The 18,475-nt window shown below is 33.2% G+C and overlaps 1 protein-coding gene across 4 annotated transcripts in view; it reads left to right on the top strand.

Moving 5' to 3' along the window:
- The window catches only part of LOC134534815 (inner nuclear membrane protein Man1), a 48,086-nt gene extending 30,905 nt beyond the window's left edge, over positions 1 to 17,181 (top strand). For 2 of the 4 annotated variants that reach the window (XM_063373415.1, XM_063373413.1), the window contains exons 9-11: positions 3,406 to 3,546; positions 4,428 to 4,609; positions 13,820 to 17,181. In XM_063373415.1, the coding sequence (XP_063229485.1) occupies positions 3,406 to 3,546; positions 4,428 to 4,609; positions 13,820 to 13,956 (460 nt within the window). In that variant the 3' untranslated portion in view covers positions 13,957 to 17,181. The remainder of the gene's footprint in view (positions 1 to 3,405; positions 3,547 to 4,427; positions 4,610 to 13,819) is intronic. The other 2 variants (XM_063373416.1, XM_063373414.1) reach the window with 1 other exon arrangement.
- Positions 17,182 to 18,475: the final 1,294 nt, after the last annotated feature.

The raw sequence follows: 18,475 nt of genomic DNA, 5'->3' as shown, positions 1-18,475 counted from the left end.
TAATGTTTTAATTTTTCATATGGCTGGAGAATCTTTCTTTCTCACCACTCAGTTAAAGACCAAAATGCTGGAACTTCTTCATGAATTAAAAGTTGGTATATATATATATATATATATATATATATAAGCTAAGCTATATAATGTTTTAATTTTACATATGGCTGGAGAACCTTTCTTTCTCACCACTCAGTTAAAGACCAAAATGCTGGTCATCGGTTCATTTTAATTGAAAACAATTATTTCTGTATGAGGTTCGGTTCAGCTCGGTTCGAAACCAGAGAACTGACGTTCGTCCAGCTCTAGAAAATTGTAGGTATACATAAACTATATTATAAAGGTAACGGAAATGGCACAAACATAAGATAAACAATGCATTTTGTCAATTAGCATAACTACTCTATCATTTCCAACTTTCAATAATATAACATTGCAGAAAAAAACGTAACTTTTTTTAAATGGTGTCTGTTATACAAACGTATTTTATTGAAAACATAGGAAGGATTAATTTAACAGAGAATTAGACAGATGCAAACTTACTTGTGTGGTTTTTGAGGTCATTTGTCTCTATTTTATATCAGGTGTATACACTATGCACTTATTTTATAATTTTATAAATACACATGTGATTTTTTTTTTTTTAATACATAGGCCTATGTAATTTTTTAAAATAAATGTGTGATTTTTTTTAATAACATGTGGTGAAGTTTAGTGTGGGACTGGGATTCGAGATTCGATGACAAACACTGAGGATTCAAACAAGGATTCGGATTCGACCAAAATGTGGATTCGTCCCATCCCTAATTTACATGTTAAGGATTTTAGGCCTGTACCAACATCAGCTTTTTAGTTTTAATCAATACAAATACTAAATTGTTTGCAAGTACGAATATAGAATTTGAACATTTAAGAGAGAATTATAATTTTACAAAAAAAAATTCTCATTGTGTAACACACATGTAGAGAAAGAAAAAGGTAAATATGGAGTGTAGTACTTTCTGGGAAAATAGACATTTATTCCTGACGTGAAAGGTGGGTTGCATAGTCAGCTGCAAAAATTATCTGAACATTTTTGTTATAATAATTACCATTTTAGAAAAAAATATGTTACTGTGCAAGTTTTCACTTCAGTTTTTTATTTACCTTATTTACTACCACCAGCTACTCTAAATAATATTCCAGAAAATTTTTTAGAACAGCAAAACACCGCAAAATCATATCAATTTCACGGAAAATTTTTGTGTTAACTATTGTATTTCCAAAGTGGTGATAAAATGAGCTAATATTTATATTATCAATTTCAAATCTAGTTATTCATGTTCTTTTGTTGCTTACGCAGCCCAGAAAAATGTATAATAGTACAGCAATACTACAATATATTTTCTGTTAATTTTCTTTCAAATTCACACCATTATTTACATTTACTTATTTAGTTTCTGAGTTGCAACATCCGTTTCATTATGTATTCGTACAGCAAGTAAGTTTCCACTGTAGTCCATGGTGGTAGATCAGTTGTGAATATCAGTTCATACTCATTATATCGATTTATACACTAAAGTGTTCACTTCTTTTAATGGCCATCACAAAGGAGTGTTTGTGTTTTGTGTTGTGGTCCTTTTTGACTTTTTAAAATGTTTTCCAACTATAAGTATATGTTACAAAGCAAATATAAATAATTTTTTTCCCCGAAGTTTTAAAGTATCCTGTTTTTATAATTGTCACACAATTTTTGCCGCTTCTGTTTTATGTGACATTATAGAAATAAATCCACTAATTTTTTCCTGAGCATTGTTCATGTTTTTGATTATAGTCCTGTTAAAACATTTAAACTGGTTATTTATATACATAACACAAATTACTTAACCTAAACAGCGGTCATTTGTAAATGACAAAACTCATGAGTAGGGATGGTGATTTTTAGTTTTTGCTAAATAGATGCTAAAATATATTTTTTCTGCTATAAAATGCTAAATCTAGACTATTCCGAGATAAATGCGAAATCAAGGTAAAAAACGTAGATTCGTCTTCACTCTACACAATTTATTTACCGATTGTATTTTGTTTCAGTTCAGTATCAAAAGAAACCATCATTTTATGGCGTATTCAGCACAAGTATCTTATTGTCACGTCATTCACAACTACTATTGTTCGTAAATATTGAATGTAGAATGGCCATCCGTGCCTCGCGATTGTAAACAAAGCAAAGAACAACTAGCTGGAAGATTGTCCGTCATCTTGCAGAGTACAAGTTTTTAGGCCACCATATTGCGACATCTCTGCTTCGTTGCACTAACAATTGTAAGTCCCATTTTCTGGCTGTGTTTCACGTGAAAGGCACGTTCTTGTGTAGTCTGTGGAATGTTGCGTGTTTACAAATACGTGCATACTCATGAATGTGTTGTATACTGTTATTTCTCGTGGTAAAAATGGGACGAAACGTCATTTCCATTCGCAATCGCATAAATGAATACAAAAGTGAACAGTTATAGGAAAGTGATACGAATATTTTAATGCGCAATTTTAATTTATGTAATCGCCATCTGGAATGGAAAAAAAAAGATTTACTTGAAAAGCACATTAAATCTGAGTGACATCAGACTGCAAAAAAAAAAAAAATTCACTGAGAAGTCGGTTGAAGAAAAAAAGTCGGTAAAACAGCAAGCAACGGTTTCTTTTTTAAAAATATACTTTTCTTCAGTAATGTAAAATGAGAGAATTGGCTAAATTGTGTTTTTTAAATGCTATAAATCACCATCTCTACTCATGAGTCATGAGGGGTGGTGTGTCTAATACTTGGTACCAATTTAATATTAATTATTTCGAAGTTTAGTATTTGAAGTTGCATCGAATATGAATAATAAAATATTTGTATTCGAAAATTGGAATATTCACACTACACGATAAAAATTATTTTATTTTATCAAAAATTATCCTTTAAATACTAAACAATCAATCTTAACAGCATTGTAGCTAGTGGCAAATACATACATACATTTCTGTGATGGCCAATGTAGGGCTTAATAATGTAGTCCTTTTTAACTACACGTGCCAGTATTTGAATTTCTCTTTCTCAGATATTTTTCTTCAAATCTTTTGAATACTGAGAATATTTTTGGTATTTGAGGATTTCATTCGTCCAATCCTAGTTGAAAAGCAGAATTACAAATGGTTGTTGTGCATAATGTAGAAAACTGCAGGAAGTATTTAGGCTATGAGCTGCGATGAATTCCTTTCAATTTAACGTAGGGCTGCCGACAGATTCTTTTTACAATTCTGGCAAACAGAGATTGTTCATGGACTGTTTAATCGAGAGAGACGTCTCAACTGGGCGGGCCGTAGAGTAGTTTGTGTGAGCCTGGCGCGGGGGAGAGGAGCTCGTAACGCCACGGTGAGCGGCGTGTGTTGCAGCTCCCCGGACCACGGGCAGGCCCTGAAGCAGAACAAGGTTTGGCAAGGGCAGGCGTTCGAGACCATGGAAGGCAGCCCCAACTCCCTGCTCTGCAGCCCCACCCCCTGCCTCAAGATCAGGCACATGTTCGACATCGAGATGTGAGTCTGCTCCCCGTGACACGACGCGGTCAAGCTTGCTTCGTGTTCATTTGCTTGTTGTATCACTGTTCTATCCAGACTTGTTTTTAACAAGTTTCCTCATCTTTAATGCTTATTTTGCTAATTAAACACATTTTAACTAAGCATTAAACTTTTTAATTGGGACAAGATGTAATGATTTTATTTTTAGATCCATTTTTTTTTTTAAAAACAGAGTTTGGTGGTATATTTATACATTATGTTTATTTATTAATATTATGTATTAATAAATTTCTTAGTTCCTTTCTCACCAAAATAGTCTTATTTTGAATGTGCAATAAAACATGGTATAGAACAGAGTTTTACTGTTTAGAGTAAGTATAGGACAAGATGTTTACATGGGTGCTGTTTTGAGTTGTGGATGGTAAAATTTAAAAAATTTTTGTTGGAAAATTCTCTGGAAAAATAAAACCACAGGTTTTTTGGAAAATTTTTCTTTTCCCATTACCAACATAAATTTACATAAATGAATATAGTTAATAAATTTTATTATAAAATTTATTTTCTGTAGATTGGTACATACTGTTTACAACAATTTTTTGTTCCTAGCAGTACTCAGGTTTCAAATGTTAACAAATACCAGTGCAGTGATGTTCTTTTCCCATGAACACATTTAGAGTTGTAGTGGGAAAATTAGAACAGAGTGATGTCAACAGTCAACATGGCTAAGCAAGCTACTGCCATTTGGTGGTATTTTGTGTGGCATGAAAGATAAAATTTTTTTTTTGTTTGTTTAATTTGTGTAAAAAAATTTGATGAAATTTATTTGCGTGTTTCTTTAAAAGTATAAGTCGCTGGAAAATTTTCTGGTTTGCCTAACATGTCCAGCGCTGTGTGTTTAGAGAGTTTGGCGAGGAGTGGCCAGTGCGCATCAGGGACGCTATCTTGGAGAAGTGTGAGGGCGTGAACATCCTCCACATATCGGTGGACCGCCAGTCTCGGGAGGGCTGCGTCTACGTCAAGTGCAGGTCCCCTCAGGACGCCGGCAGGGCGTACCAACTGCTGCATGGCTCCTGGTTTGATGGTGAGCACTAGCCTAGTGCTTCTAGTAGTGATGTATCAATCTGATCGTTAAAGTATTGGAATTGGCAGATATTCTCAATTTTCTCGATTTCCAATATGATTGTTGCTAGGCTTGTACAAAGCTTTAAATAAGCGAATCAGTCTAAGATCTTTTTAATATGTATTTGATTTAGCTTTGCCAAGAAATTTGCTATTAGTTTTATTTATAGAGGATCAGTTTTGATGCAAAGCTTCGCACCTGATGTAAAGCTTCACATTTGTTGCAAAGCTTTAAAATAATGTGAAGCCAAATATTTGCTCATGAAATTATTAGTTTTTTTTTTTGTATTGTATGTTTTGCTTGAATGAAGTTAGTTACTCAAACACAAAATGTGGCGCTCCGTTTACTTTTATGAATGTGCAATGTTAATATTATGCATGGTTATTTTATAAATTTTATTGATTGATGTTATGCATAGGGTCCAGTTGGTTAATCACCTAATCAGTTCCAATATTACAAACATTAAACAATATTTTTTTACTTCGATCTTGTATTTTGCATAATAGGTGTAGAACAGCTTCGCTGAGAACTATACAGTAGACTCAGATTATCCAGGTGCAGGTTATTTGGTTTTCTGGTTAACCATGTATTATTTCACTTTCATAAACCATAAAATCAAAAATAATATTTGACTTTTTATTTCCATGCATGCACAATGGCATCAGCACTTGTGTGGCATTAAAACAATGCAATGAATTAGTAGTGCAACAAATTAATGTGACGAATCAACAAGCAATATTTTGCTTTTCCTCAATACAGTAGAATACCGGTACAACATACCTGACTAAAACGTATTTTTTTTCACTTTCACATATTTTTTTTTCAAATCCCTGCCAGAAATCATATACGTATTTACAATGCAAAATTGTTTCATTTTAAAGTATTGTAATTTTCACTATAATGTTTAAATATCACTTGTAGTGTGGCAAGGATACTCAAAAAATTTACTTAAACTGGTAAATAAATATCCAGCTAAATTATAAATGTTATGGAACAAACAAACAAAAACTATTTAAACAACTACAACGTAACCTCTAACTTCAAAGAAACATCAAAACAAACGTCTGTGTTCAACACATACAACTCAACAGCATTTGATACAAAGGAAGTTAAGTGGAAAGTTTCACGCTAATGCATCGTTTGAAGTCCATGCCAGGTTGTAATTTTTTTGAATTCAGTTTCATGTTACGTTTTTTTAGACGCCGCATTGTATTAGTGCTAATAAAATTAATGGTCCTGGAAATAAAATAATGCATGATACACAGAGAAAACCAAATACTTGATTAAACAAATTGTGCACGCCGATGACTGACATATAATTCAGTTTTAAATTCAACATTGTTACTATAAAGAAATGTAAATAATTTACTCTTTATAGTAGTGTTGGGCCGATTCCTAAAATATACCGATTCCGATTCCATTTTCGATTCTTAAATTGAAGGGTCGATTCTTCGAATCCGATTCAGATTCCTTAATTTTTATCTGACAATGTTCAACAGAGTAATATACTCAGAAAAAAAGGTTGTTTATGATTTTAAAAATGTAATTGCATTGTGTTTCATTTTCTGTGCAGAAATTAACATTATATACAACTTATATAATGTTAAAAAGTATTTTCATTACCATCAAGTTACGCTACCTTGAATTTCTAGCACAATTTGGCCTTTTAACCTTGCATATGGTTAGACAAAACACGTGTTCAAACACTGCCAATAATCAAAGATGTCTTATGGTTATGACGTAAAATGTAAATAATGTTATAACTTAACCAACTTTAGATACCTTACATTATAAACTCAATTAATTGCAAAAAAAGAGGTTTGTACGGTAAGGTTAAGAATTTTATTTTCAAGCACAACTAAATAATGATACAAATAAAATGACAATATAACCTCGTTTATACATATTTCAATGGATCAGGGCGAAAAAAAAATAAAACTTTATTATCTCATTATGATGGATATAACAAGAAACAAATATGCACCACACTAAAATAAAATGTCAGAGATGCTTACGTTTTAATATATTACCTAGAACTTAATTATCTCACTTGGTGAAAAGAATAAATCCATCCAATCTTGTAGTTCTTCACAACCATAAAGAGAAAATAAATTTTCGGTTCTTGAGTAAGAAAGTTCTGTGCATGTTTTAGCATCTCAAAATTTCCACATTTTATGGTGAGATTTTCTTACACAAAATATTTCAACTCTTCAAAAAATCGCGTGTTAACATTTGATTCATTTCAGAAATTTATCGGAAACAATTCTGTTAAACTAACACTACTACTTTCAAAAGATTGTTTATGTTTGGTAATAAAAATTTACGAACGTTTCAGCAGCAATGTTTGGAAATTCAGGTTAGCCAACTGCCTTTCCAAAATATATCTAATGTAAAACGAGCATCGCCGGACGCACAAGAACTCCAATTTATAGCAATTTGGTTATATTGCTTTTAAACTTATTTTAATATGGTCGCAGAAATTCACTGTGAATTTGGGTTAAATTTCATTCAAAAATTATTTCATTTTAATTCTTAAAAGTTTAAGTGCAGAGATGTGAAACATCTTAATTTTCGCGTTCACGTCACCAAAGATTTGGTTCATGTCCGTATGGTTTACCATGGCAGGTAGCACAAACAAAAAATTAGGTTGTTTACAATGGCAAATGTAGCTGCCATGATCAAATAGTTAACGTTTACATTTACGTTTACAACGTTTATTTTACTTTCTGTTTACATTTACATAATTTTCTTTAAACATTTATAGTTTGGTCTAATTATTTTCGAAGGTTTACTATTAAATGCAGTGCTGCTGCAACGTAATTTCCGAAAAATGTTTTCGCTTAAAGCGGGAAAGTGGATACTGCATTTTGTACTGTAGGGAAAATGGCGGTGCAAGTAAATAAATACTTTAATCACCGTAATTTGTAAATCAGTTCCGTAAAAAAAGATTGTATTATGTAGTTTAAAAATTATATTTGCATACATTTTAATATTTTCTTACGTTGCGTAGGAGATGTATTTTGCAAACTTAAAAACAATGCATGAATCGGTCATGGTCGATTCCAAAACCATTGTATTCTGAATCCCACGATTATACTGGAATCGGTGGAACCGACCGATTCCGGAATCGGAATCGACCCATCACTACTTTATAGCGCTCTATTTTACTGGAATGAATTAGGGTGTTGCTTTGAGGGATGGGTGTTCACAGTGTTTGTTTAGATAGTCGGAATAAAAAAATTTCAAGTTTTTTTTTGACATTGCTTTAACTGTTATTTTCGTTTATCTGTTGACCGCTGGCCAGTTTTTACCCCGGATAATTGAGTCTACTGTATTTACGATTCGATTTGACTTTGCAAATATTTTAAACATTCAATTTCGTATTCACTTTGCATCAAAATACTAGTATTCACACGGGCCAAATTGTTGCCAACAGATGACATGCCAAAATGATACCCATCCATTCAGGTGTCACCCATATTTTCTGTTTACCTATTGTCCTGTAGTTGTCTACTCAAATGTTTCTGTAATTTAAGGCTTGTCTTGAATGTTGAGTTTGTTAATTAGTCAAAGAAAGGCATAGTATGTAATGTGTTACGCATATTTTATGTGGTAAAATTACTTTTTTTCATCTACCATAAATTTTTACTATAATTCTATTAAGGTAATGACTTATTACTTAAAAATATAGTATTTCTGGAGACTTGCACACTGTGATTATGTACCAAAAAAAATTTAATTGAATTGGTTTTTTATAGGTTATCATTAGGGATGGTGATTTTTCGTTTTTGCAAAATAGATGCGAAAATATGCTAAATTATATTTTTTCCGCTATAAAATGCGAAATCTAGACTATTCCGAGATAAAGGGGAAATCAAGGTAAAAAACGTAGATTCGTCTTCACTTTACACAATTTATTTACAGATAGTATTTCATTTCAGTTCAGTATCAAAAGAAACCATTATTTTATGGCGTATTCAGCACAAGTATCTTATTGTCACGTCATTCTCAACACTATTTTTCGTAAATATTTAATGAAAAATGGCCATCCGTGCCTCGCGATTGTAAACAAAGCAAAGAACTAGCTGGAAGAGTGTCCGTCATCTTGCAGAGTACAAGTTTTTAGGTCATCATATTGCGATATCTCTGCTTCGCCGCGCACATTTTCTGTCTGTTTTTCACGTGAAAGCCGCGTTCTTGTGTAGTCTAAGGAAGGTGGTGTGTTTACAAATACGTGCATACTCGTGAATATGTTGTATAGTGTATACTGTTATTTCTCGTGGTAAAAATGGGACGAAAAGTAATTTCCATTCGCGATCGCATAAATGAATACAAAAATGAACAGTTCTACGAAAGTGATACGAATATTTTAATGTGCAATTTATGTAATCGCCGTCTGGAGTGGAAAAAAAAAGATGTACTTGAAAAGCACATTAAATCTGAGGGACGTCAGGCTGCAAAAAAAAGATTCACAGAGAAATCGGATGAAGAAAAAAAGTCGGTAAAACGGCAAGCAACGGTTTCTGGCATGATCGAAAACCAAAAGAAGGCAAAAATTGAAAAAACGAGTTTCAATAACATTATTTGTGTACTCTTCATCAACTATGGCCATGAACACAGCTAAAAAAATATTTATTGTAATTTTAAGTATTCAATTTATTGTACTCATAAGTGCTAAAAAGTTGTTTGGAAACCTGCCAAGATAGGCTATCTTTGTAGTTGTGTTACATCTTTATTTATGTGATTGTTAATAATTAATATGTGTATTATTTAATTCTTTTTAAAAATATACTTTTCTTCAGTAATGTAAAATGAGAGAATTGGCTAAATCTTGTTTTTAAAAATGCTACAAAATGCTAAATTTCAAATTCAAAATGATAAATGTTATTATTTTAAATGCTATAAATCACCATCTCTAGTTATCATTATCACAAATGTATAATTTATTGGATCAATTTGTTTTTTCATCCATATAGTCAATCGCTAACTTCTTGGGTGTTTCAATGCCTCAGTGCACTCTAATTGATGTTAGTCAGAGAAGTGATCTGGGCTTGAAAACTAAGTCCCTGCTCAACTGGTTTATTCTAGAAATTGTTTGGTTTAGTTCATTTTAAACTGCAAAGGCATCCACTTGATAAGTTATGGAATGAAAGGCTTTAATAAAAAAAAATTGCTTTGTCAGCAGCCATTTTAGAAACAATATGTATTCTCTTGATTTTTCTTAGTATAGCGGTTGAGCAAAGATGTTTTTATTAATGTTCAAATAAATAATTTTTGCCTTTGAAGTGATTTTCTGCCATTTATTTTTTTTAAATCGGCTTTTTTAAAAACTAACTATGCAGTACTAAATATTTGTTTACCCTATATCAGGATTAACAATGCAGTACTAAAACTTTGTATGGCTTTTATATGTGCTTTCTTTCTGTTTGGAAACTGTGCAGAGGCAAGAATTAGTTTTTTCTATTTAAAATTATTTAAAGAAAATGTAATTTTCAACATTTCAGACCGAATGTTTCTTTCATAGTAATACTTATTTACTTTAAAATATTGCAACTCTAATTGTGGTCCAGGTATTTGATGTAGTTTTAAAATAAATTTATTCATTACTACAGTCAAACCTCATTATTACAAATCTGAAGGGACCATATTTTAGCACTTTGTAATAACGAGGGTTTGTATTAACCAAACTATTGGGATATCATGACAAAAAAAATTGATTGAACTTTAAATGCCTATATTTACAATTATAAAGAAAATTATACACACCGTTGGTAGTATAAGCTGGCTTCACTACATGAATGACAATATGTAAACACTGAAGAAAACAAACACAATGCAACACTTACAGAATAAATCATAATACAAACTTCAATAAACTTGCATTCATGGCACATTATCAATCCAAACATTTGGTTTAAAAAAAACATCAATTCTGGTTTGCACTATCTTTTTCTTATAGGCATTGTTTACCACATTTAACTTTGGTCATATCTACTGCTGCCGACTCCCTACACATAGTTTTGCCAACAAGATTGTTGCGATCCTTAAACCGTTGTAGCCAACCATTGCTGAACTTGAAGTCTGAAATTCCTAACCTCAATGCTAGGTAGTCTGCCTTCTTCTGAATCATAGGTCCAGAAATTGGCAAGTTTGCTGCACACATTTCTTAAAACCACTGCAACAAAATAGCTTCCATTTCTTGATGTTTTGGGCCTTGCATTCTTTTTCTTGTTGATAATCTGCACGAACTCGCAAAAGCCGATTCAATCTTTTCACAATTTTTTAATATTGTCGACAACGACGATTGCGGGATGTTAAATTCTCTCGCCATTTCAGTTTTCGTTTTCTCTCCATTGTCTACTTCTTCGATAATTTTAACTTTAACTTGCAATGTAAGTTCGTTGCGTTTACGTTTCACAGTCATATTACAAAACAACTAACACTCAAAATTGAGGTTAAGATACACGTGCGTGAACAATAGAAAATATCAGAACTTTTTTCCATAGATTGTTTAAACTTCTACGTATGTACACTTCCGACTAATATTAATAAGGTATAGAGTTCTTTCCTTTTCGTTTTCCGTTTACAACATGGCATTATTTCTAATTTAGTTACTAACATCGCCACTAGAGTTGAACTTTTCATCTTGTTTTTCGACCATTTTGTGCTGTAGGATACATACATGTATCTTTGGAGAAGCATTTGTTTACATGACTGTTATGAAGACGATTTACTTTAGACTTCGGCGGTGAAATTCGTATTAACCGTTCACTTATACACGTTAACAGCTACTTGAGGGATCAAAACAACTTCGTAATTCATATTAACCGTATTTCGTATTAAAAGTACTGAATAACATAGGAAATCATACTTTATTTTCCGGGACTGTGAAAGTACTTCGCATAAATGGGAATTTCGTACTAAGCGGATTCGTATTAATGAGGTTTGACTGTACCATGTTAATGTTTGGAACATATTGACTGAAAAAAAAAAAAAAAAACATACCACCTACAATTTTTGTTAGTATGCATCAAGATTAGTACCTTAAAATTGAATTAACATGTGCATGAACAATTTGGAAAAAAAAAGTTATACCTTCTAGTTAAGCCACATATATTAGTATATACAGTAAAACCTCGTATTTACGTTCTCGTTATTTACGTTTTCCCGCAAATAACGTCATTTTATGTAGGTCCGTTTTATTGTACATTAACTTTCGTGTTGCATTTTCCCTGAAATTACACCGCTACGTAACCAAAAAACCCGGAATGTACGTTTCAAAACACGGTAAAAATGTAAATACTCGTCACGTTAGTCATAGATGTGAAAAGTTTGAAGTAGTTCGCCTATTGTCTGTAACCTTTCGTTTTGATGTATCGACAAGTTCTATGGTGCCTCTCCTCTACTAACGTTTTAATCTTTGCTGCCATAGAGAACTTTCGTAGCAGAACCACAAACGGTTTTATTTATGGTGTCATAGAGCACTCTCGTAGCAGAGCATAGTCCGAAGCGCTGAGCTATCGATACTACCGGAAAGCGCTCATACACAGTACGTATATTTAGTAGTGCTGCATTATGTACAGTACATATCTATGATGGCTTTCATTGTTTACATTAGTCAACGTCCGTTTTGGTTAGTACGTGTTTTTTTTATCGTTCACAATATTATTTATGGCAAGATTTTGATTGAAGATGGATAGGTATAAAGTTCCACGAAATACTTTATCTATTGAAGATAAAATTAAAATTATTGAGAAGTTTGACAAGCATGTGGGTACCCGAGTGGTTTTGGCCAAGGAACTGAATATTCCTGTTAGTACTTTAAACACAATAATTAAAAATAGGATTTCAGATTTCTTTAAAAGTGTTGAATTTATACTAGTATGTACACCTATAAAACTGTACTAGAGAAAATTTAATGTAGGCTTTATGTTGCATTGTTTTTTATATTTTATATTTAAGAAAATTATATTTTTGCAGTGCCCTAAATGTGTTGTAAACAACTATTGTTTGTCTTGTAGCACCAGTAAATGCTGATACATTTTTTTAAGCTAAAATTTAGCATTAACTGCCAATAAAAGTGCTTTCCCACAATTTACACTTTCCCGCAATTTACACTTTTTCCTTGGGGTTCCTTGAAAAGTGCAAATAAGGGGTTTTACTGTATAAACTTACGGTGTTTTATCGCACAATGGTCGCACGCGCGTAATAGTCGCAACCATATTTTAAGCTGTCAAAATTGGGATAAAAAAACTTCTTGCGTAAACGTCGCATGATGTTTTTGGTCCCACTAGTAAATGCCGAGCGCTTTGTGTAGGTATCTTATCCGTATGAAACAATGTATTTTAAAGTAGTAATCTAATATTTATTCCGTCATTACCACTTATTTATTTAATTAACGGAAATACGAAGTTGTTTGATGTGTAAATTTTCTTATAAAGACGTTTTTTAACGTTATTTCCTTCATCTGATTGTCTGCGTTGCCGCGGCGTACCGCTTATAAAAATGTAGCCAGCGCATCATTCATGTTTGGTTATGTTGCTTCCCGTATAGAGCGCGCGCACGTAGTCGAATATCGATATCTCGCCGAGTGCATACAACGCGCGCTCTCTGTCAGGTGCCGAGTTAACTACATTTGATAGCCCACATTCTTTCGTGGTAAGTGTGTACTACGACACGTTAGTTCACGTCAGATTCAAGTGGCTTGCGTTCACGTTAGTGTTTTGGTTTTTCTATTTAAAGTTGTAGAAAGGTTTTTATTTAAGGAATTATTAATATAGATTGTTTGGCGTGTTCTTGTATACTCCACCTTTTTTTAAATAAACATACTTTCCATGAACGGGTTTTGTTTTTATGAATACCTTTACCTAACAAAAAAATTTTTTTCCGCATATTTGTCGCACCCCTACTTTTCAAACTTGATTTTATAATAAAATGTACGACGATTATACGAGAAAACACGGTATTATAATAATTGAATCCTATGTGTTTCAGAATTAACATTAATTCTGTGTGATTATTGCTTACTGCTTTGGTTTACAATTTAATTTACAGATGGGTGTTATACTGTGTATTGAAGTGATGGGTGTTGTTTCGGGTTTATCACGATGTTTGGCCCCCGTGCTGTCGCTTGGACGTGGTAGTGACTGAGCAGTGCTCTCGGGCCCGCAGGAAAGCTGGTGACAGTGAAGTACTTGCGCGTGGAGCGCTACCACGACCGATTCCCTGATGCTGCCCGCGCCGTGACGCCGCTCAAGCCATCCAACAACAAGAAGCTGTCGCTGCAGAGTCGGCAGGAGAGCTTCTAACGTCTCCGTCCAGTTAGGAAACCTTTCACGTGTCTTGTCGTGTTCCGTGCATATCGGCCGAGTGGCTTCCGCCGTCATGCGGCGGACGTGCGGATTCGCCTGGCGTTCTCGGTACCGAGTTTCGCCAAGCATCGTGCAGTTTGACGACCGAAAACCTAGGGGACTTGTAAAATTCTTTATGTTGCGAACTCTTCTGCTTGCAAGTTTAGTGTGGTTACAAAATCTCGTGTTTCGGCAGTAAATAAATATTCTTTTCGAATCAAAGCGGCAAGGACCATGATTTTCTTCGCCTTCTAGTAGAACTCTTAGAAAATTTGTGGAAGGTGACATTTAGTACAAACGTGGTACCTGTTAAATAAATTGGCTTGCTCTTGGTTTGCAGGTGGTAATAGTAACAGGCATACAGTTTTTTTTCCAGGATGCATTCTTGTGATGGAACTGCCTGTTAGTTTATTGCGCGCATGCACTCTGCTCTCGAGTACTCTCGCGGGTGCTCGTCCAGTGAAATGTCGAAGCCAAGGGGATTTGACGGCTGCATTGTTTCTGTTAGTGTAGCAGATTGAGCGTTTATAGTAATGGTTGTGGTTACTTGTTTGTGTTTGGCTTTGACATTTGAACGTGTTCATGTTAGCGATAGTGTCAGTCAGTACAATTATTTTTTTTACTAGATTTCATTTGACATTTTGCATTTGGAACTACTTTACTTTGTGGCTTCAATTTTTTGTTTAGCTGGCGTAATTTCCGGCAAGTTTGTTGGCTTGCGGCACGTAGAACCGTAAATAGCAAAAGTGTACGATTGTTGTTATATTTAAGTGATGACACTTTTATTTGAATTTAACTTATGCTAAAGGAGGGTGACTTTTATAATTTGTTACGGTATTAAAATTGATAATAAATGACTGTGGCAATGTTAAGAAATGCTTTATCAACTATTTGGAGATTAGTAGTGGATAATTCCATACCAAATCAACCAATGGGTGTTGCTGACATATTTTATTTTTAATGGTACATTTTATATTTCTATATACATCTGGGAATGCAAAACAATTTTTTAAAATTTTTTATTGTTAGCACTTTTGCTTCTAGCAGCCATTTTGTTTATGCAATTTTCACAGGTTCGCGATAAGTTAAATTTGTTTATTAAGATAACAAATTAAAATAAAAACCATTTTATTCTAAATGAAACCATCTACAAATCATATTATGACCAAAAATTTGTTTATTTTAAGGAAATAACCTAACTAAAATTTAACTAAAAAATTGGGTTTTGATTTTAATAAATGGAAGAACATAGGGTATATTTTTCAAAGAAGGAATCTAAACACAACTTTAGTGTTTTTCTCTTTAAAGGTATAATAGAGCACAATACTTAAGACAATTTTGATACATTTTAAATGTCTCCTTTAGGTTTTACAAGCCATCAGATATTGCTATTTGTCCAAAATGCTGATTTTCAAATAGGTATATCATTAAAATGACTGAACAAAGAAATCTGAAATTTTGACATAATTCCCTTCTAGTAACTTGTAATTAACATTTGCAATTTCATCGTAGTGTTTTGATCAGAAGTATTTTATTTTTAATTTTAGAAATCCAAGAACTATGTAAATGATGCACATTGCAGCAGACGACACCTTAGAGTTAAAACACTGGAAAAACTGGGAAAAGGAGATTAATAAATTAATGTATTGTTTAAAAATAATAAACTTTAAAAAGTTCATAAAGACAATACCTTGATTCATTTTTTTTTAAAGTCAATAGTTTGATGCTTTCGTTAATGGAATACACACACACACACATTAATACATATATGTTAAAAGTCTGCTTGATCATTCAATCCATGTTAGGACACGAAAGAAACGAGTCTACAGGAAAATGATATCTGGCTCAACTCTGCAAACATGTTAAGATGCGAAAGGTGCAAGTGTCTGCAGGCCTACTGCAGTATACTGCTGCACATGTGTTCATTAGCTGTGCTTGTAAGAGGTTGAGAAGTTCGTGCTTTGTAATATAAGGTACTAAAGTGAAGTTCTTTGTTTGGAATTGTGTGCGTGTATTTTCTTTTATAATGTTAAAAAGTAAGTGAAAATGTGTTATTTTGTTGGTTTGTTTGTAAAAGAAGATTGCCATAAAACACATTATCATTTATCATCCATATATGTACTTAAGATATTCTTCAAGTTAGTGATCTACTTCAAATTGAGAAGACACTGATAAAGTCAAGAGTTAATCAAAGTATCATTTCGTTTGTCAATACCACAGAAATAAGTATATAGAAAATACTGTCACATTTTTGGAAAAGCCTGTAGTAATCCACTTCAGAGCCATGAACAGATGGTGAATAAAAGTTTAAGAGAAATTAAACTTGAATGTCTAGAGGAGCCCAAACAATCTACAGTTGATTTGATGCCAGGAAAATCACTTTGTTCATGTTACAACAAAGTATTTAGCTTTGAAGAAAATCCCTCAACAAGTGGCAATGACTTTGTTGCGAACTTAAAAAAGTAACTTTAAATGAAATAAACCATATTTGTTACAAATTTGATATTTTCCCAGCCACAAAAATGATCAAGCTAATTAAGCCCCAGCGGGTCCCCGCTTTCCAAAGATAAGAAGTGAAAATTGCTGATGCTGTAAAAAGAATACACACACAGAAATTGCTTGAATAAAAATAAAATATGTCAGCAACAAGGTATTTTATTTTTGGTTGACTTCATATGTATTGACCCTAGTAGATGTTACTTTTGTCATTTTTGAGCTTTAGTTCTTGCCCAAACCACTTTCCACCCTTTCTCCCACCTTGTAAAGCTGTTGTAATTTTTTTTTTTAGAATAGAAATTGAGATTCAGAATGTTTTTGATTTTTAAAATATGTTATTTAAAGCAGCTTTGCTTGGATATTGCCAGTTATATTTTTTAATTAATGATAATTTTTGAAAATGTATGCTTTTACTTATGGGGAAATACTATAAATTCGTTTAAAGAATTTGATTAGTTTTTAACACAATATGTAACTTAATTGGATGTGGAAGGAATAATAGTTTAATTTTATAATTTTAAAGTTTTTCTGTTTAATATAGTTCTTTAAATATCATTTGTGTGTTATGGATTGTGTTGATACTGTCTTGTACTTTTAAAGAAAAAAATAATTAAAAGCATTGTAACTATTCAAAATAATTATTGTGATATCACAGTTTTTTATAAATAAATTTTGATGTAAACTGCTTTGGTTTTGTTTTGTATTTTGGCTATTCCTTTTATTTTTTTTCCATATTACTAAAGCTCACCAATCTTTGAATTTATTATTAGATATTGTGGGTCGATTATAAAAATATGCCAATTCCAATTATAGTTTTCTTTCATTTCAAATTTGATTCTTTGATTTAGATTTAGATTCTATCGAGGTATATTCTCTTTATAATAATGCTTGTCAAACTATTCCTGATTTGAACACACGGATACAAAAACCTGTTTGTTATTTACAAACTGTAATTATAAATAAATGGCATTTATTTTTACTTACAACTGTTGCAAAATATAAACACTTTATAAAACTGGCACTCTAATTTCACGTAAGTAATTTTTATTTATTTTTATACTGTGATAAAATGTATTTGTTAATTGAATTGAAATAAGGTGAATACCTGTTAAAACAACTGAATTATTAAATATATATATATATATAGTTTCCTTGCTTGCATTAATGCATAATTAATTGATCCCTGTATGACCTGGTACAGGGTTTTCCCCCTGTGTTTATGCAGGTTTTACCTGGAATCAGATTTGATTGATTCTATAGGAATTTTGTTCAGTTAACATATATATATATATATATCTGAATTCCTATGTTAACTGAACAAAATTCCTATAGAATCAATCAAATCTGATTCCAGGTAAAACCTGCATAAACACAGGGGGAAAACCCTGTACCAGGTCATACAGGGATCAATTAATTATGCATTAATGCAAGCAAGGAAACTACTGGACAAGAGGGAAAAGGGTCTAGGTAAGAAGAGTTGGGTGGGGCAGAAAGAATCAAGCATGCAGGGGTTGGGCACTTGGGCCTTGTGGCCCCGCATTAGTATTGTTGGGCACATCTGGGTTGTATTTACCAGGGGTGCATGCATCCCCAGGAGCAGGCGACTTCACTCAGCTCAGCCCAGCCCAGCCCAGCCCAGCCCAGCCCAGCCCAGCCCAGCTTGCCAGGCAGCCACCTTAAAAAAAGAATTGGGCGACTGTAAATATTCCCTTCCCCTAGTGTCAGAGCCGTGGCTAGGTCAACGGAACAGCCTTGGTTCTAGCAATATTTATAGTGTCAGAAGGTGGTAGGCAAGCCATGCAAGCTGGTAAACCCACTGATTCGTCGGCAGCTCGAACTGCGGGCGCACGGGGTTTTAGGCGGCCTGACAAAGCTCCATCTTCCTTCTTGCCGTCAGGAGGCAATTACCTTTCAAGCTAGGGTGGGGTTAAGTCTTCCAGGCGAATGAAGTATCTTGCCATTTCAAACCCTCTTGTCCTCC

This window comes from Bacillus rossius, chromosome 8 (assembly GCF_032445375.1).
Source record: "Bacillus rossius redtenbacheri isolate Brsri chromosome 8, Brsri_v3, whole genome shotgun sequence".
NCBI lineage: Eukaryota > Metazoa > Arthropoda > Insecta > Phasmatodea > Bacillidae > Bacillus > Bacillus rossius.
The sequence above is the reverse complement of the archived record's forward strand: the minus strand, read 5'-3'. Positions and strand labels throughout refer to the sequence as shown.